The sequence below is a fragment of the Cyprinus carpio genome, chromosome A20 (assembly GCF_018340385.1).
Source record: "Cyprinus carpio isolate SPL01 chromosome A20, ASM1834038v1, whole genome shotgun sequence".
Classification (NCBI taxonomy): Eukaryota; Metazoa; Chordata; class Actinopteri; order Cypriniformes; family Cyprinidae; genus Cyprinus; species Cyprinus carpio.
Window position 1 is genome coordinate 23,972,674 of NC_056591.1, and position 21,909 is coordinate 23,994,582.

At 37.9% G+C, this 21,909-nt stretch overlaps 1 protein-coding gene and 1 pseudogene across 1 annotated transcript; both read left to right on the top strand.

Moving 5' to 3' along the window:
* Window positions 1–3,475: 3,475 nt before the first annotated feature.
* On the top strand, window positions 3,476–4,387 carry LOC109080164. The gene has a single exon (XM_019095268.2). The coding sequence runs from the start codon at window positions 3,476–3,478 to the stop codon at window positions 4,385–4,387; it is 912 nt and encodes a 303-aa protein (XP_018950813.2).
* Window positions 4,388–11,590: 7,203 nt separating this feature from the next.
* On the top strand, window positions 11,591–18,698 carry LOC109078966 (annotated as a pseudogene).
* Window positions 18,699–21,909: the final 3,211 nt, after the last annotated feature.

Sequence of the window (21,909 nt, forward strand, 5' to 3'; positions counted from 1 at the left end):
CATATTCATGAGTTTGATCAAGAGGGATTGATTTGGAGTTAGGGCAAAGTAACAATTAACATAAATGAATGAAAATATAAATGTAAATGTAAAGAAATGATCTTAAATCAATCCTGACTGCATCACAGCACAGTAGGTGGCAATAAAAGAAGAAAGGAAGAAGATGTTTTCAAACTTGGTCCTTTTTATCTGAGCACGGTTCGCTAAAACATGCGCCGTGAGCCAGTCCGCTCACTTGAGGTTTTTTTTTGGTTAAGAGACCTACAATGGCATTCTAATGCCACATTAAAAAAATCTAAGATTACGAAATTAAAGTCGTAAACAATTTATTGAAAACCGATATGACAGAAAGCGCAGCCTGTTTGTTTTCTTTATTTTACAAAAGCACAATGTTTTGTTTTATTGTGTATACAAATAAAAGTAGATCCTTTATAGTAGATAACAGTGACTGTAAAATATGTATTTTAGGAAGGGTATGTTTTAATTCTTGCGCATGTGTGCACACACAACATATAATTTGTATCATTGCTAATGCTAAGCCTGTTCATACTGTAATGTATAAACAAATGCATTTTTAAAAGCACTTTTTAAAATGACTATTTAATCAAATCTGCAGTTTTTGTTAAAAATGAGATTGTTGTCTTAATGCCTGATTTTACTTGCTGAGATAATTCTCTGTCAGTCTGTTTCTTTCATTAAAAAGTGTTATTACATTTATAAAGGTAGGACAATGAAAGGACCACAACATTTACATGGATTTACATTTTATTTAAGAACAAGTCCATAATATCAACTCAATTCTGAGGCCATTTCAATATGAGAATCCATATAATTTACAAGCTTTACAGGATGAAAGCATCCAGATCAATCTGGTTATGAGTTTTTGAGGTTATGAGGTTATGTTTTCCTGAGAAATATTAATATATAATAAATGTGAAAGAGCCCAGATGTGTCCATCATTAGCAGAAAATTAAAGCATTGCTCCATCAACATGATTCCGGCCTCAGGTGGAGATATTAATGACACAAGCCTGACTGACTTCTGGGGAATGGAGGAGCTGCTGAAGAATCATAAAAACACATGTTAGCCTAACCCTGAATCACTGAAACTGAAGTCTGCTCCAGAGATCAAGTTTTACTCGACTTAATGTCTGAGCATTTTAGTCTAGTTTTAGTCAGTGAAAACTTTTCATCACATTTTCATCATGCTGTATCATAGTTAAACTGATAAAAATTATATTTGCTTAAAATTATAATCTATAAGATTGTTGTAATTTGAGAAATGACAACTAACCCTATGACAACTAACAATAACCCTAACCCTAACCTATTTTTAATTCAACTAACCATAAAATTATGCATATATTTAGAGACTTGCACACTCTGTATAGTAAATATACTGTATCTTGCAAGTCAATTGTTTTTGCATATTATCTGTGCTATTCACAGAAAACCATCCCATAATGCCTCTGTGAGCACAACAAACTCCACTGAGGGAAATAAAGAAAAGAGACTTACGAGTCATTGCCTCTGAGCTGCTTGCAGTGTTTTCCTGAAGAGAAGAGAGATGTTTAATGAATAAAGCAGCGGTTCAGTGTGTTTAATGCCAGCTGAATGAACCTGATCGTCCATAAGATGCTTCCTGAAGGATCAGACTCACGTCTCGCCCCGGCTCTTAGAGGCTGATGATCATCTTCTCATCGAACTCCTCAAACGTCTCCATGTCAGCTTCCTCCTCACTGCGCCACTCATTCTAGCATTGAAATATAATAGAGTTTGAGAACAGGGATTCAAATGGATTCTGTTCTTCAGGATGATTTGATTAAAGGTTGATTTTAGGACTGTTTTGGGACACAGTTCATGATTTAATTTGATTTGATCCACAAGCTTCCGATTTGATTCCATTTCAATCTCAGTTTGATTCGATATGGATTCATTTGGATATTTAGGCTATCTAGGTTCTGTACAGGTCAATTATAATATTTGTAAACAAATACACTGCGTTCCAAATTATTATGCAGGTGATATATCAATAGGATTTTGGTACAATAAAGAGTCAGATATTCGTTTGTGTGGTTTTCCACATCCTTTTAGATAACTGGTATCAATCTCAGACAGGTTTGGTCAATAGTTTGTCAGGTCTTCTTAGATAAACGGAAACCCTACTTAAAGAGATTGTTCCACATTATTAAGCAGGTCACAGTTCTCATGAAATATGATGAGGAAGAAAGATCTTTCTGAAGATGAAAAATATGAAACAATGCAATGTCTTGCAAAAGGCATCAAAACAAACAATATTTCACGAAAAGCAAAGAAAGATTATTGAACTGTCTAAAGATTTGTGAGTGATTTAGAACACAGAAGATGTTGGTCAGATAAAGATTTATTAAGGAAAGTTTTCTGTCAAACAAATGAACTGTATTGTAATGGCAGCTGTAAAAAAAGCCACTGCTGAGCAGCAGACAGGTGTTTGAAGCTCCTGGAGTCTCAAGATCCTCTCCATGCAGACTGACAGTTGTGTGTAAAGCTGTGTTTCAGTCACTGCTAACCAAACCTCACAAAGAGAAACCTGCACCTTGATATGTCACTTGCATAATAATTTGGAACGCAGTGTATTAAATTGCTCTTAATGCTCTTTTTATAATAAAAAATGCCTAATGTAATAAACACTACCAGTCAAAAGTTTTTGAACAGTAAGATTTTAAATGTGTTTTAAAGAATTCTCTCCAAGCCTGCATTTATTTGATCCAAAACACAGAAACCACAGTAATATTGTGAAATATTTTTATTTTCTAAAATATCTATTTTCTAAGTTAATATCTGTTAAACAGTAATTTATTTCTGTGATGTGCAGCTGTATTTTTAGCATCATTACTCCAGTCTTCAGTGTCACATGATCTTCAGAAATCATTCTAATATGATGATTTGCTGCTCAAGAAACATTTTAAGATTTAATTTAATTCATATTATTAGGCATAATTTTTTGATTATTAAAATTTCATTAAACCATTAAAAAAGCTCCAGAAAAATTACAATTTGGGAAAAAAAGTCCCTAAAAATGCAATTTTTGTTAAACTTTCAAGAAATAGTTGTTAAATTGTACACGTTTTGTTGTTTTAGTTATAAAATTCAGATTTATTTATTTTTATGTCGTGTTGATTGAGTGAGAGATCTGTTAATGATATACAAATGTGTGACGCAGTTAAATGTTTTTAATTATAATGAAAGCTGCTCTCCTTGGAAGCCAATATTTATTGTCAATCATCAAGTCAGTGATGAAGATGTGAGGCCAAGCTCCATGGAGAAATTAAGCCTGAGCTCCAGATGGAGGACACCAAAGCTCTAAGGCATCAATTACACCCTTCTCCACCTTCTCCAGCTTTTCCTCAAGCTCCAATTAAGCAGGATGCAGTGACATCACAGACACTTTGATCCGCTGGAGCAGAAACGCTGCTGCAGAACACTTCAGTTGAGCGATGGAGGGCTCTTACGTGGATCTTCTCGCTCTGAGGATCGTCATCTCCGTCCTCGGCGTTGTAGGAAACACGTTCCTGATCCTCTCCATCCTTCAGACGCCTCGCCTGAAGTCCTTCGAGATCTTTCTCCTCGGACTGGCCACAGCGAATCTGGAGGAGATCGTGATCGTGAACATTTATGACATCTTGCTCTTGCGCTCGTCTCGCAGGATAAGTGTGTGGAGCTGCAGAGGACTGAAGTTCCTCACCATCTTCGGGGAGATCTCCAGCATCCTCTTCACGGTTCTCATCAGCATCTACCGCTATCAGAAGCTGCGGGACGTCCACACGCGGGCCAACCTGCCCGTCCTCATGGACAGTCTGCGCTCGGCCGTGTTTCTCTCTGTTTTCTGCGGCGCGGTGGCTCTTCTCTTCAGCTTGCCCACGCTTCTCATGAACCTGGACTGGAGTCAGCTGAACTCCTCGTCTCTGGGCTGTCCGGTCGATTTCTTCCAGTGCTCGTTAACCAGGTGCCCAACTCGCAACCGTCTTTACAAGTACTCCTTCCTTCTGGTGTGCAACCTGCTCCCGCTGCTGATAGTCACGCTAACGAGCACCAAGATCGTCAGGATTTTAATAGTCCAGCAGAAGACGGTGAGGGCCCGACAGGCTCCGAGCGTAGCGACGGTGACGTCCCAGCAGCGGTCCAGGAGATCCTCGTTCCAGCGCAGCACGCTGGCCATCCTGACGGCCATGACCCTGTTCCAGCTCAACTGGACCGTCTATCTGCTGCTGCACCTGGGCTTTGACCCGCGCACCGTCCCTCTGTGGTCAGAGCTGGAGTTCTTCATCACCACCTTTTACACCGCCGTCAGCCCGTACGTCTACGGAATCGGCAACAACCTGTTCAACTTCAAACGCTTCATGAGCTGAAAGCTTCTAATCAGGGTTAGTTTCAGAGGTTTGAAAAACAATAACAGAAAAGGTTAAAATAACACTTTACTTCAAGCCTTTATGTGTAATGCATTATAAAAGTAGTTTTTGAGCATTAATAAGGTTGGCTTCACTTCTATGTACTATTTCTATTCCATTTAAATTCATTCAAACTCATCTATCTAATATTTCTAATCCATCCATCTATTTATTTTAGCGACATGCTAATCGTGTTAGAAACATACTAACAATATGTTAGTAGTATGCTAATCACATGCTAACAACATGCTAGTAACATTATAATCAGGTTAGAAACATGCTAGTAACTTGCTAATAATGCTAGCAACATGCTAATAACATGTTAATCATGCTAGAAACATGCTAGTTACTTGTTAATCATGCTAGAAACATGCTAGCGAGATGATAGTAACTTGCTAGCCGTGCCAGCAACATGCTGGTTACTTGCTAATCATGCTAACAAAATGCTAGTTACTTGTTAATAATGCTAGCAACATGCTAGTAGCATGCTAATCATGCTAGCATCATGTTAATCATGCTAGCAACATGCTAGTAGCATGCTAATCATGCTAGCAACATGCTAGTTACTTGCCAATAATGCTAGCAACATGCTAGTTACTTGCTAATCATGCTAACAACATGCTAGTAGCATGCTAATCATGCTATCAACATGTTAGTAACATTCTAATCAGGCTAGAAACAAGCTAGTAACTTGCTAATCATGCTAACAACATGCTAGTAGAATGCTAATCATGCTAACAACATGCTAACAACATGTTAATCATGCTAGAAACATGCTAGTTAGTTGCTAATCATCCTAGCAACGTGTTAACAAAATGCTAGTAACATGCTAATAATGCTAGGAAAATGCTAGCGACATGATAGTAACTTGCTAGCCATGCTAGCAACATGCTGGTTACTTGCTAATCATGCTCGCAACATGCTAGTTACTTGCCAATAATGCTAGCAACATGCTAGTTACTTGCTAATCATGCTAGCAACATGCTAATCATGCCAGCAATATGCTAGTAACAGACCAATCATGTTAAAAACATGCTAATCATGCTAGAAACATGTTATCAACATTTATTTAATCTATCTAAATTTTCAAACTTTTACAACTGCTTTAAACTTTCAGGTTAGGCTTTCTCAAGCTAACCTGAAGTGTGACTTGACAAACATTTTTATCTAGTTATGCCTTGTAATGCACCTTATTGTATACAGTTGTAACAACGGTTAATACATTATAACACTTATCACGTCATTGTTACACTATGCATGTTATAATTATTGACGACAAGAAATAATGTATTACAGTGCACACTATGAATAATTATGAATGCATTATCCCCTTTAATAACCCTTTATAATGCATTATACATAAAGGCTTTAAGTAACGTCTTACCAAAAATCATTTTCTCTTAGTTTAATACAAAATATCCCAATTAAAGTTCTTTAACATTTAAATAATATAATTTATTTTATTATTTGTAATTTTAATACATTGAGATATTATCATTCTTTGTTACTGTTTTGAATTACATTTGTATATTATTTTAGCAATTTGTTATGTTTTTTTACTTTATATATATAATGTATATATACTATATAGTTAATTTTTAGGTTATATAATTTATACTTTTTTATTTTAGGGTTTTTTATTTACTTTTTATATTTTAGTTTTAGTTGTTTTAGTGAATCAAGGTAATAAATGAAAATGGGATGTTGATTTGTAAACTAGTTAATAATAATTTAATCATGTAATTCATGTAGAGATTTACTATTGTTTATTCATGTTTATGATGCAATTATATTCTTTTATAAGCTTAAAATGGTCACATTGCAAAAAAAATCAAAATTATTATGCAATATAATTTCTTATATTCTATAATTTCTTGTACAGCACCTGATGTTTCTGTGCATTGATAATAAACACTGATTCTGTCATGCATCATGAAGTGTTGTGAAGTATTCTCATGACTCTATAAATGCTGACAGTCTGTAAGTAGTTGCACTATCATTCTCATAGTTCAAAGGCTCGATTAAAGCATAATAATTCAACCAAAAATGAACCATCTCATCATTTATTGCCCTTGTGTCTTTCATATGCTTCATATTTAATTATTAAACCAAAGCAATCAAAACTGTTGTTTGCTATGTTTTGAAGAATCCATGGAATCTTTTATTTATATGGAAAGAGATTCTTTAGATGATTAAAATACTGAAACATCAGAAATGATTTCTGTGGGAACATAAAATGGTCCTGCTAGGCATCGCTGCGAAATGTCTTTGAAACTTATATTTTAAAGAGTGTTTGATCACAGAGCTTCAGGTGAAGTGTGACTCAGATGTGCAAATACTTCTAATGGATAAAGTGTTAATTGATTCAAAGGTGTGAAGCAGGATTTGGATTTAGCTGTGACCGCATGCACTAAACAATCCTGAGAAGCTTTCGATCTGAGTCTCTTGTTTCTGTTTTAGTGCTGAATGCGTTATTGTTGGTCATATGTGAACATGTTTTTGACTCGGTGACCAAAGTGTGGTTTAGTCTTGAGAAAGTGCAGCTCTGCTCTCTGACTGAAAGTGAAAGTGTGAGCGGTGATTTTCTGTGCTCTTACAGTCATATCTGGAGATGTGTGTGACTGCTGTGGCTCAGTGTGACCTTAAACAATCAACACATCGAAATCATCGAGTCACTTCATTCTCTTCAGTCTTCTCAGGAGTTGCTGTTCTTAAAGCATTAGCTCACTTCCAGAATAGAAATCTCCTGATCATTTCATCCAAGATGTTCATGTCTTTCTGTATTCATCACAAAGAAATGAAGGTTTGTGAGGAAAACATTCCAGAATTTTTCTCGATATAATGGACTTCAATGAGGACCAACGGCAGAAGTTTCAGTGCAGCTTCAAAGAGCTCTACAGGATCCCAGCCGAGGAATAAGAGTCTTATCTAGAGAAACCATCGCTCATTTTCTACAAAAATAAAAATGTATATACTTTTAACCTTTTTTTTCCAACTGAAGACAGACAGACATCTTGAATGAGTATTATTATTCTGGAAGTGAACTAATGCTTTAGAAACGCAGGGTTCTCGTTGTTTTTATCCATTTTGTTTCAAAGCAGCTTTATAGAAAATTTACTTCTTTTGTTTTACAGCCGCCGGTGACTGCATAGCTAACAAAAATATGCTTCGCTAATGTTCCAGTGACAATATGAAAATGTAATTTCTGAATGTTCTCTGAACGCTCAAAACATCCTGTTTTTTTAAAGGTTTTTTCTTGGTTCTATTCGATCATTTTACAAACATTACAGGAACGTTACTTTTGAATGTCCTCTTCTGAACGTTCTGAAACAAGTAACATTCTAAAAAAGTTACAACATTTCAGAAAAAAGCTTCACGGTTGCATTTTCTGTGCATTATTAAAGACAAGATAACTTTAAACAAACATTGTGTCAATGTTACTAGAAGGTCATTTGTTCATAGCGTTGTTCTGAGAACATTCTGTTACAGAGAACGGAGAGACTCGAAGAACCCAGATGAGCCTGGACCGCAAGAAGACACCAAACATCCCTCCAGAAGTTACACACTTACTATTCAGCAGATGCTTTTCTCCAAAGTGCCTTACAGATGAGGAACATTAGATATTGTTCAGTATTCATATTGTAGTACACTGACAATAGATCCCAGGCGCAAGTGTAATATACTGTATGTACAGTACATACATTCAATTTACATATGAAAAATATTGTCATATGGGTAAAAACAGGGGTGCCGCAATGTTTTCTGGGCCCCCCTCCCTCGTCGGGCCCTTGGAATCGCCCTAACCTTCCCGTAAAAACATTATGTATGAAACCTTTTAAATATTGAAACAATTTCATATATTAACATATAAATGTATGTTTACGTGTGTGTATATATATTTATACAGTACAGGTCAAAAGTTTGGAAACATTACTATTTTAATGTTTTTGAAAGAGGTCTCTTCTGCTCATCAAGCCTGCATTTATTTGATCAAAAATACAGAAAAAACAGTAATATTGTGATATATTATTACAACTTAAAATAACAGTTTTCTATTTGAATATACTTAAAAAAAATAATTTATTCCTGTGATGCAAAGCTGAATTTTCAGCATCATTACTCCAGCCTTCAGTGTCACATGTAACATCCAGTCTATCACATGATCATTTAGAAATCATTCTAATATTCTGATTTATTATGAGTGTTGGAAACAGTTCTGCTGTCTAATATATTTGATCAATAAAAGGTTAAAAATAACTGCATTTATTCAACAAAAAAAAAAATTCTAATAATATATATTCTTATAATATATTTTCTTTACTATCGCTTTTTATCAATTTAACACATCCTTGCTGAATAAAAGTATTGATTTTATTTAAAAAAAAGGAAAGAAAAAAAAAAATACTGACTCCAAATTACTGACCAGTAGTGTATATTGTTATTACAAAATATTTATATTTTAAAAACAGCTTCTTCTTTTTTTTTATTCATCAAAGTATTCTAAAAAGTATCACATGTTCTGAAAAAATATTAAGCAGCAGTACTGTTTCCAACTTTGATAATGAATCATCATATTAGAATGATTTCTAAAGGATCATGTGATAATGATCCTAAAAATTCAGCTTTACATCACAGAAATAAATGATAATTTAAAGTAAAATAAATTTAAAAACAATTATTTTAAATTGTAATAATATTTCACAATATTACTGTTTTTTTTCTGTATTTTTGATCAAATAAATGCAGGCTTGATGAGCAGAAGAAACTTCTTTCAAAAACATTAAAAATAGTAATGTTTCCAAAACTTTTGACCTGTACTATATATATATATATATATATATATATATACATACAGTCGTGGCCAAAAGTTGAGAATTACATAAATATTGGAAATTGGAAAAGTTGCTGCTTAAGTTTTTATAATAGCAATTTGCATATACTCCAGAATGTTATGAAGAGTGATCAGATGAATTGCATAGTCCTTCTTTGCCATGAAAATTAACTTAAATCCCAAAAAAACCTTTCCACTGCATTTCATTGCTGTCATTAAAGGACCTGCTGAGATCATTTCAGTAATCATCTTCTTAACTCAGGTGAGAATGTTGACGAGCACAAGGCTGGAGATCATTATGTCAGGCTGATTGAGTTAGAATGGCAGACTTGACATGTTAAAAGGAGGGTGATGCTTGAAATCATTGTTCTTCCATTGTTAACCATGGTGACCTGCAAAGAAACGCGTGCAGCCATCATTGCGGTGCATAAAAATGGGTTCTCAGGCAAGCCACTTCTCTCCAAAAAAAACATCAGGGACAGATTGATCTTCTGCAGAAAGTATAGTGAATGGACTGCTGAGGACTGGGGCAAAGTCATATTCTCCGATGAAGCCCCTTTCCGATTGTTTGGGGCATCTGGAAAAAGGCTTGTCCGGAGAAGAAAAGGTGAGCGCTACCATCAGTCCTGTGTCATGCCAACAGTAAAGCATCCTGACACCATTCATGTGTGGGGTTGCTTCTCATCCAAGGGAGTGGGCTCACTCACAATTCTCCCCAAAAACACAGCATGAATAAAGAATGGTACCAAAACACCCTCCAACAGCAACTTCTTCCAACAACCCCAACAACAGTTTTGGTGAAGAACAATGCATTTTCCAGCACGATGGAGCACCGTGCCATAAGGCAAAAGCGATAACTAAGTGGCTCGGGGACCAGAATGTTGAAATTTTGGGTCCATGGCCTGGAAACTCCCCAGATCTTAATCCCATTGAGAACTTGTGGTCAATCCTCAAGAGGCGGGTGGACAAACAAAAAACCACTAATTCTGACAAAACTCCAAGAAGTTATTATGAAATAATGGGTTGCTATCAGTCAGGATTTGGCCCAGAAGTTGATTGAGAGCATGCCCAGTCGAATTGCAGAGGTCCTGAAAAAGAAGGGCCAACACTGCAAAATACTGACTCTTTGCATAAATGTCATGTAATTGTTGATAAAAGCCTTTGAAAACGTATGAAGTGCTTGTAATTATATTTCAGTACATCACAGAAACAACTGAAACAAAGATCTAAAAGCAGTTTAGCAGCAAACTTTTTGAAAACTAATATTTATGTAATTCTCAAAACTTTTGGCCACGACTGTATATATACACACACACACACTACCGGTCAAAATTTTGATCATAACAACTATTTTAATAATTTTCATCAATAATAATTTTTTTTTTTTTTTTTTTTTAACAGGAGTCTCTTCTGCTCATCAAGACTGCATTTATTTGATAAAAAATACAGGAAAAAATAAAAATAACATTGTGAAACATTATTATGATGTAAGATAATGTTTTTCTATTTTAATATACATTAATCTGTAATTTATTTCTGTGATGCGCAGCTGTATTTTCAGCATCATTACTCCAGTCTTCAGTGTCACATGATCTTCAGAAATCATAATAATATGATGATTTATTATCAGTGTTCAAACTGTTGTGCTGCTTCATATTTTTTTGGAACCTGTGGTATTTTTTTTTTTCAGGATTCTTTGATGAATAAAAAGTTCAAAAGAAGAGCATTTATTTAAAACAGAAATCTTTTCAAACAATATACACTACCGATCAAAAGGTTGGGGTCAGTGCATGTTTATTCTTTCTTTCTTTTTAAAGAAATTAACACTTTTATTCAGCAAGGACATGTTAAATTGTTAAGAAGTGATAGCAAAGATTTATATTGTTAGAAAATATAAATATTTGGCAGCACAACTGATCTATTTTGTTTAAATATAAAGTTGCATATATAAATAAAATGTATATTGTTGGCATATATGGTTGCTACATATATCATAAAAAAAACTGTATAGATATTACTAACATATACAAATTTTCTTATGAGGGTTTTATGTTATAAACATCATCAACTCAGAGAATGAGCATATGTGACAATTATATATTGCCTTATACTGTAGATAAATATATGGCAATATCATTTTATATAAAGGGCAATATATAATATAAGGGAAGCAGCAACATATTCAAATGTTCTTCTGTAAAAGCAAAACTAGAGTATATTTTTGTTATCTAATGCAGTGACATTCATGTGCTCAATAATACTTTACATACAGACAGAGTGATGATATTCAAGTGTTTCGGGTGTCACGGGTGTTTCATCATGCATCGCGACTCTAGACTTACAACGCGCGCTCATGCTGCAGATTATTGACGCTCCGACGCCGACTGTGATGCACATTCGTGATTTCCTGATTGGATGAGGAGGCCGCGAGGATCAGCATGTGTGTGTGTTATTGGTTCGCATGAAGTTCGGTGCAGAAGCAGGAAGAGAAGCAGCAGAAGCAGCAGAAGCAGCAGCAGCTCCGGCGAACACCCCGCGGGACCTCCGTGCGTTTACTGGTGAGTGCTCGCGCGCTGCACGGGAATCAACACGCGGCGCCTCGCGTTCAGTCGCGCGCTCCGTGCTGAGCTCAGTTATCACACCACATACCGTGCTGCGCGGACGCGTTTGATCCTCGCACGCACATCAAGGGCGCTTTTAAATCGCGAGCTATAACTTGATAGCAGCGCTCGCGTTGTAACGCCACCGACGCTGTTGTTGTTTGTTGTTGAAGAAGGGCGTTATTTCTGCCGAAGGCTGACGTCAGGCCTCTCGTGTTCTAATAAACAACAAACACCGCGACAGCGTCACGAACTAACGAGCGGCGTGACGTCACGACCGTAAGAACTTCAAGTGGCCCGATAATAAAACAGACGTGAACTTCAGTGTAACATTTGTGACTGATCACCAGATGTCACTAATCACGTTCGCGGGTCAGTTAAAGGGTTAAGATCTGGTGTAACTGAAAGGTTGTGGGTTCAAACCCTGAATGGGTTGCGCGAGGACGCAGTTTTGTTGTTTCATGCATTAAAAGACACCTACACGAATTCATATTCTTGCTGAATTCTGAGCTTTATGCTACTGGCATATGGAAAAAATAGTGAGAGTAGTGCACTTGTACTTCCAGATTCAGCGTGTGATTATTCTCTCACCAAACACAAATACTGCACAAAGTGATGTTTTAAACGGTCTCATTGGTTCCTCCAGCAAAAGAGAATGGAAGTAGACACTGTCAAACTCAAGAGAGAGGAGCAACAAAACATCAGAATGATGGGCAGACTGTATTCACCAGTTAAACACAAACAAAGTCTTAATTACGAGTGGGGAAACTTTCTTTTGTGTTTCTGTATTGTGACAAGCGCTTGGATTTAATTGAAACGAGTTTCTGAAAACATGGTGGATGCAACATCTGTATTGACAGTAAATTTGTCAAATTAAATGAAATAATTTTTGTTCTTTTACAGTAAAACTAACTTTAGTTTCATGTGTCAGATTCCATAGTATTGTATGACTAGAGTAGAATGTGTAACAATTCAATTTACAGAACCATCATAAAAAGGGAAAACACACCTGACACATGCAGGGCAATGTGACAACCGTCTCTCAGCAATCTAGTCAAGTCAAGCTCTGAAAAGAGGACAGTAGTTATCGTCCAGCTCGGCTCGGCTCTCCTCCAGTAGTGTCTGTGCTATCAAATTTCACAATTTCTCATTTTGTGTCTCCACTGAGAAAATATTAGTAAACAAGTTTGGAGTGACCGAAGTCATGACATTAAATGTTGCACGCACTGCAAAAATGACCATCTTCCTCAGTATTTCTGTCTTTGTTTCCAGTATAAATATCTAAACATCCTTAAATCAAGACACATTTACTGGAGATGCACAATGAAGACATGAATTGTTTTCTGAGAAATTAAACAAAATGAAGTGAGTTTATGCTTAAAACAAACAAATATCCACCAATGGGGTCAGAAAGTAAACTTGTTTTTCCTTTTTTAAGTTGATTTTTTCTGAGGCCGTTGGCACGTATTTGTTCTTGTTTTAATCATAATCTCACATAAATTTGATCTGTTTGTCAGAAAACAAAACTTCTTATCTTCATTGTGCATCTTCAGCAAATGTATCTTAATTTAAGGATGTTTAGATGTTTTAAGAACAGCACTTTTTTGCAGTGTGATCAGAAGATAGAGTAAAAGTTATTTCTGTATTAAGTGGTTGAAAACAGGGGTATTCAAGCTAGAAATATTACTTTACAACTTTGAAGTGTTACTAATACAAGACATTTATTTAATTGTTTTCCGTTCAGTTTATTTCTTAAATATTCTTTCCATGGTCTTAAATTTACTTCCTTAAAACCTGCAGAAACCCTGTTCTTAGTGATTCCTCTCTTGTTCATGGGTATTGTAATATTAACTTGAGGTCCCTCTTTATCCCGTAGCTTTTCTCAGGAAGCATGTGATGACCCATGCTCGGAAAAAAGCTTCCCTCAGCCAGTATCGTGGCGAGGGGCGGGGCCACGTAGAGGGCTGGTCACATGGTGAAACTATGGGCGGAGCCTGGCCTGCGCATTCATTGCGAGAAGGCAAGGCCAAGAAAGACATGGCGAAGAAAGTCAAGACCAGCGGTCGGGAGAGTCAGTGTTTGGCAAAACGTTCAATGAAAATGAATGAAACTAAAACCAAGAAAGGAAAGTCTAATACTACGAGTGAGGGCCATCGGAAGCTCTACCCGTTACGAGGAAGAGGCGAGGCCTTGAGTTGCCATGTTCTGCTCACTCGCCTAGATGATGGGACCGAGGTGTGCGAGGTGGATCCCAACAGAGTTTCAGGGCACAAAAAGAAATCAAAACCCTACAAGAAAGCAGAAAACAGCAGGGAGTCACTGCAGGAATGCCTCACAACCATTGATAAACCTTCAGCTCAGGAGCCACGGAAACGTAGACTAGCCTCGCTCAACGCCGAGGCGCTCAACAGTCTTCTACTCGAGAAAACCGACGGGCCGCCAGGTGCCAAACTCACGAAGAAACAAGGCGGTGGCTCATCTACTACAGAGCAAACAAAGACCGGCTCGAAAAGAGCCGAAAAGTCTGAGATGTGCCAAAAGCCCAAGCAGATGAAGAAAGCCTCGACCGATACGACGCACGACACTGAAGCGAGTTTTGTACGCTCCCACTCCCAGGACGCTTGGCTGGACTCAACGCCGCTGCACTGCTGAAGCTCACCAGCTCCACCAACGCAAACAAGCACAGGATCAAAATGGACAGCAAGACCGTCTGCGCGGCAGGGAAGCACAAACCCAAAGCGCAGAAGTCCAGGAAACACAGCTGGACGCAGCCTGAACTAGATGGAGCCTGCGAAGTGTGCAAAAGCAGGAGCTTTGAGTCAAAACTGACTCCGGAAAAGTCACTGCTTGGCTAAAGCAGGATACCATGGCATGCTGGGATATCATCCTGTGAAGCTAGTAAAGGAGGAGCCGGTGGAAGCAGAGCTGAGTCCGTATCACTGCTGTCCGCCGGAGGGTTCGGTGGAGTAGTATTGCCACCGGGGTGGCGCTCTTCCTCGGGCAGAAGGCGTACGGCGAGGAGGGCGAGGAGCACACGGTGGTCAAGCACGAGTGCCTGGTTCCGGCTCATCCGGCCCTGACACTCAGCGCCCATCCCTGCCTGTGTGCGGATCCGTGCTACTCCAGCTACTACGTCCACATCGCTCATCCCGGGACGGCGAGTCTGAGCACTCGGACGCTGCCCTTCTGCCCAGGCGGCCTCTCCGGGTCCAAGCTGCTGGCCTCCTCAGGTATCCCACACCCTGCCTTCTGCGGGTCAAGTGGGGTCACCCTGCTGCTGCGAGGTCTGTCGGGTCAGCGGATACTCCTTCAGCGCCGTGCAGCCGGTCGCCAGCAGGACCTGCTCGTTCTCCACCAACTGCTCCACCTGCAGCCATCCAGTCAAAACAGGTGAGGATTACAACTCTTTGATGGTATTGCTGCTAGGGTTGCAAAAAGGTGGACAATTTCCAGTAAATTTCGGAAACATTTCCACCCCTTTGCAACCCTAATTACAGCACGATATCACCAGTATAATGTTACAATATGTGCTGAAGCTAGAGATTTGTGCTGCAGCAGCATTTACACAACATTCGCAAGTCATCACTAGCACTGTAACAGTGTTATTCTGCAGCACCTTTTAAAAAGTTCAGGAAAATCGCAAATTGCTGGCATTATTAGCATGTTACTAGCTTGTTGCTAGCATGATTAACAAGTAACTAGCATTTTGCTAGCATGATTTGCATGTTGTTAGCATTGATTAACAAGTGACTAGCATGTTGTTAGCATGACTAGCATGTCGCTAGCATGATTAGCAAGTGACTAGCATGTTGTTAGCATGACTAGCATGTCGCTAGCATGATAAGCAAGTGACTAGCATGTTGTTAGCATGACTAGCATGTCGCTAGCATGATTAACAAGTGACTAGCATGTTGTTAGCATGACTAGCATGTCTCTAGCATTATTAGCAAGTGACTAGCATGTCGCTAGCATGATTAGTAAGTGACTAGCTTGTCAAGTTGCGACGCACATGAATGCCACAATAAAGTCATAATTACGAGTGTGAAACTGAAGTTTAAGCCTTGAGTTTCTGAGTTTAGGGGAATCAGCCATGGATGCAGCATCTGTATTGATGGTCATTTGGTGGTAATTTAAAGTCTCTTTTTGTAATTCTGACTAAAATGTGCAATATTTTGCATTAAAACAGAAGCACTTCAAATCTCTTCCCCCGACAGCACCATAAACCGCAGCTGCTTGACAGACTTTTAATTTAAAGACAGAGCCATAGTTTATTGAGTAAACCACCATTTAATAAAAAAGAAGCTATTCTATTTTTCATTTTTTCAAAACTCGACTTTAAAATTGAGATGCATGTTTTTAGTACTCATGGAAGTGTTTGACTGTGCTTTTTTAGAAGAGGAGCACAAATGCACGCTCCTCGTTCCCCCGGCCCTGCCGCGCTCCGGGTGTCCCAGCATGCCCAGAGTGACCTCCCTGGCTGTCCCGCCACCGATGTCTGACCGCAGGCAGGCAGAAGCCAGGCTTAAAGTGGGCACAGAATGCCCTCAGAACACCAAGCCATCCAACGGCTCGCTCACTATGGGCCACAGCATATCATCCCAGAAACATCCCTCAACTAGTCCAGCAAGTGCCAAACAGCAGAAGGCGGCCACGAACGGATGGCGTCCGGTCGGAGTCCCTACAGAGAAGGAGGTGTTTATTGCGGTGAGCGATCGTGGAGCAGTTCAGATGTGAAGTGCATGTGGTGTGAGTTTGACCTGTAATGGCTGTGCTTCTGCAGGGCGATGACGAGACGGTTCTCCGACAGTGTTATGAAGGAGTGGAGCGGGACGGAGAGGTGATCAGGGTACGAGACACTGTGCTCTTACGATCTGGACCCCGCAAGAAATCCCTGCCATATGTGGCCAAGATCTCAGCTCTGTGGGAAGACCCCGGAACAGGTTATCATTCATCACCCTCACGAATCATGTGCACTCTGACCACTCAAAGCTAGGGATTTGAAGTCTGATTCTGATATAACAGTTCAATCACGTGATGACATGAAGTGTGATTTTGGGGGAAAGACATTCAGTTCTGTCTTGAGTTTTCTACTGCTCAAGATCTTCAACAAAACATTATTTGCTGGAGTCTTGTAGGAGCTTTAATTGTCTCTGCTCATTCCTCACATGATCTGATGGGTTCTGTTTCAGGAGAGCTGATGATGAGTCTGTTTTGGTACTATCGGCCTGAGCACACGCAGAGCGGAAGAGATCCCAGCATGCACTGCGAGGTGAGCCGCTGCTGTTATTACTCTGCTCATGCACAGGGTTAGTGATCTGGACACAATTCAGTCCTGCAGCAGTGGTCGTTCGGGAAACTTTCTTTTAAATGTAATGCATTACATTAGTTTTGCTGTACATTTTCTCATCTGGCCTGGGATTGCTTGTTTGTTTTTAATATAAAAAAAGTTATATTTTTGGCAAATGTAAAAGCCCTTTCACACCGGGCAGAAAATGTATCATTTTAACATTGAAGCTCTGATTTGGGGATTTGAGCATTTGATATCTGGCGACCACACACATGAAAGCTGGTGAACTAGAGGCTCGAACAGCAACAAAAATTAAAATAAATTTTGGGATAGTTTTTTATTTTTTTAAATCCGTTTGTCTCGTCTTTTATTGCCAACGATATTGCATGTTGAAAAAGTCACAGTTATCATTTATTGACCTTATTTTCGTCTCGTCTTAGTCATGGGGAAAAAGCTCTTGTAAGTTGTGGTTAGTCATGCCATCACATGTCTTCTTTCAGAACGAGATCTTCGCCTCCCGTCATCAGGATGAGAACAGCGTGGCCTGTATCGAGGAGCGATGCTTCGTCCTGCCGCTAGCACAGTACTGTAGGTAAGCGTTGTGCCGCCGCTCGGATGCGTTCCTTACGCACCTGTCTCATCATCACTTGTGACGTTGCAGATTTTGTGCCTTGGTGAAGCGCCGCTCGGATGGCGTGTCCGACCATGCCCCGCTGGTGCCCCGCCCCTCTGATAGCGCTGGCCCCGCCCACCACCTGGTGTCCCACCCCTCTGACAGCGCTGGCCCCGCCCACCACCTGGTGTCCCACCCCTCCGACAGCACTGGCCCCGCCCACCGCCTGGTGCCCGACGGCATCGACCCGCAGCTGGTGTATCTGTGCCGGCACGTCTACGACTTCCGCTACGGCCGCATCCTCAAGAACCTGCAGTGAAGCTGTTAGTGTGTGGTCCGGTCAGCATTCAGAGCCATTAGATGGTGATGATGGAGGGACACGACCAGACCGAGGCTCTGGTCTTAATCTGCCTTCTTCATTCCTCCTCCAGAGACTCTGTTCATCAGCTCGCTGAAGGTTTGGTGGTTCTGTTTAACTCCTCGTCATGCACACTGGACTGTCACACTGCTGAGGGATGATGGGAGAATCTCTGAAGGATCCAGAACACGGATGCTTTCATAAATATCTCCATTACACTCTTAGAAATAAAGGTACTTCACGATGCCATAGAAGAACCTTTTTGTCTAAATGGAAAGAAGGCAAGAAATTGACTTATCTTCAGATTATAAAAAAGGGAAGAAAGAGATGCTTCTTTAAAGAACCTTTGACTGAATGGTTCTGTGTGGAAACCAAAATGGTTCTTCTACGGCATCGCTGTGAAAAACCTTTTTAAGCTCCTTTATTTTTAAGAGTGAAGTCCACAGACCCAGACTAAAGGTCCGTTCACACCAGTAATGAAATAACTATAAACTATAATTACCTTTAATATCCACCACAACTATAACGACACAGATGAACGGGATTTAAAGCGGCAGACCGCAAAACTGCAGTGTGAATTTTTTTTAATTTTTTTTTTTTTTTTTACTATTCTAAAGATTATTGCAGTGCATTTTATGAGAAAATATTGTTTCAGCCTTTCTACTTTAAAGTATCACATGACTTGCCTTTTATATACATATATATAATTTGTGAAATTTACTAGAAATTTCTGAATGAAAATATTAAGTAAATCCTACACCATTTTTTTTTACTTTATTAGTTATATAGTTACAGGTTTTGGTGTGAATGGATCTTAAAGGGACAGTTCACCCAAAAAAGATCATTCTGTGATAGAGTTTTGTCATTCCAAACCTGTTTGAGTTCCTTTCCTCTGTTAAGCACAAAAGAATATATTTTGAAGAATACTGGGAACCGAACTATTGTTTCTATCCTTTCGTTTTATTTTAGGGTGGACTGTCCCTTTAAGGGGGTGTTCGTGTGGTCTGGAGAAGATGCTCATCTGATGTTTCTTCACGCGTTTGATTATCAGTCGTCGTTCAAAATGTCTTGCAGCTTTTGTAGAACATTAATTTTGCCTCTTTCTTTAACATCCGACTCCTCTGACAAACGAACCAAAGGACCTTCAGGGTTAAACACGGCCAACTAATCAATGAAGCAGAACCGCTGAAGTGTTTCGTGTGATTTGTACGCAGATCTGTGTTTTATATGTATGAAATTGAGCTTTTAGATTCAGATCCTCTAGAATGCATAAATATATTTTAATATTTATTTGAGGACGCTTATATCCCCCCCCCTAAAAAAATTCAACAATAAAACCCCCTCCTTTTCCTTGTGTCTTGATTCTTAGATGCAGAGCTTTAATTCATTTTCTAAGTGAAAATCATTCCTATGTTAAGAAATACTCTAGCGTTTGATTTTCATCAACAACTAAACACGTGCTTCGAGTTCCTCCTTCCTTTTTAAAGTTCATAACTCCTCTAGACACCATTATATGGCTAGTTGCATTTTATTATTTGTGTTTAATATAGTTTTTCACCTGCTGTTGGTGAGAGACGGACACGGAGGTTTAGTAGCACCTTAACATATATAATGTGTGGTTAGATGAGCAAATATTAGATGCAGAATATATGGATTACAGTCGATTATGAGTCTAGAAGATCCTCAAGATGAATTTGTCCCAGTAGAAATGTATTATTTTCATTGAACATTTCCAGAATCCGCTGAAGTTTAAGCTTCACTGAGTTATTTGTCCATGCTTGACAAGATACTAGTTATGATTAATCAGAAGATTACACAAGAAACGTGATGGTTTTTACATTTGGGAACAGCGTCATCTTTCTGCTTTCGACTTCTTCTGAACAAAACGGAGGTATTTTATTAAGCTGGAATATGCAATATATTTTTAAGGACTATTTTTGAGAGAACAAATCTATTTAAATTCCAGTCCTTTTCTCTGATTTATGATCTGGCTTCTGAAATGAAATCTGAGGATATGTATATATCGTAACACCAGGCCATCTTTAAACGAGCTCGTGAAGCCTTACACAGTGCATTTATCATACTTTTGAGACTTGTAATTGTATGTAAAGAAATAATTTAAGTATAAAGTATAAGCATATATCTATATTTCGAGTGCTCTTATTTGAACAATGTTTGAAGTGCTGTTGCAATCTTGTGCTCGATAAGTGCAGTAGATTTAGTATTAATTTAGTTTTGTGTTAATGATGTGTCTTAATGAGCTCTTCAGTAATGTTCAGACGAGGTCATTAGTTCAATCGAGAGGTTCAGACCGCTGTGATCTCCGAGTGATTAAATACCTGACAAACATGGTGTAAAAACACAGTAAATGTACCTGATACACTGGCTGACATGGACGTGACTCACTGAGCCTTATTTCACTCTAGGTTTTATTTGCAGTTCATTTTAATCTGTATTTTGTTTGTTTCTCTGAAGTTTTTGTTTTGTGATTGATTTTATTGGCTGATTGTTTAATTGTCAATCCTCTGTGGTGTTGATGGCTGTTATAGACAGATTGATTTATGATATATGGAGGATTTTAAACCTTCCAGACCACTGGGAAATATTCCAGATCATTCCAGAGAAAGTCCCTGCAGCTGATCCGTGGATCTGACCAACAGTTTCCTGATCCACCGTTAGATCACAAATACTAAAGCTCAAATTCAGAAATCTGCTTTTGTTTTCTTTTTATTGCTTTGTATTTTTTGTTTTGTATTTGTTTATTTTTTTTGTTTTGTGTGTGTGTTTTTGTTTTTTCTCATTGTGAGCTTTGTTGTTATCTGATGTTTTTTGTCCCACTTTTATGTTTTTATTTAGTTGTTTTGTTTTTTGTTTTAGATCTCTTTTGTTTGATTTCAGAGAGTAAAAGAGAATGTCATGAATATTTATTTGATGTGTTTATTTTGTCCCTCTTTTCACTTTTTTTTAAAGCAATGGATCCCTGCTGATTATTGTTCAATGAAAAAGTATTTATAAAATATAAACAAGTCTTTTGTGAAAGCGTTGAATCCTCTGTTTACTGATTCTCCTGAGACATGATATCAAAACACTTGTTTTTTAAGGCAATAAGCCATGTGTTATTTTAATATTGAGATACTGTTATAGTTTTTTATTAATATTTAGGTTATTTTTATTTTATATTTTTCTGTTTTCATTTAACTTTGTTGTTTTAGTAAATTTTGCTGTTTTTATGTTTTGTTTATTTGTGTAGTACTTTTCTTTTTCTTTATTTTTTCTTCTTTTTTTACACCATGTGTCTATATAGTTTTTATTTCAGTTTTAGTTTGAATTATTTTACTACATCACGTTAAACTTCGGTTAAAAAAAAATGTATACATATATATATATATATACAGTACAGGTCAAAAGTTGGGAAATATTACTATTTTTAATGTTTTGAAAGAAACAATTTAAAATAATAGTTTTTAAATTTATTATACTTTAAATTATCATTTATTTCTGTGAATTGTGATATATTATTACAATTTAAAATAATAGTTTTAAAATTTATTATACTTTAAATTATCATTTATTTCTGTGATGCAAAGCTGAATTTTTAGGATCATTATCACATGATCCTTTAGAAATCATTCTAATATGATGATTCATTATCAAAGTTGGAAACAGTTCTGCTGCTTAATATTTTTTCAGAACATGTGATACTTTTTAGGATACTTTGATGAATAAAAATAAAAAAAAAAAAAAAAAATATATAAATATTGTGTAATAACAATATACACTACTGGTCAGTAATT

Bases quoted from the DNA above. Each gene is read 5' to 3' on its own strand.
- LOC109080164 (XM_019095268.2), top strand. From the start codon at position 3,476: ATGGAGGGCTCTTACGTGGATCTTCTCGCTCTGAGGATCGTCATCTCC.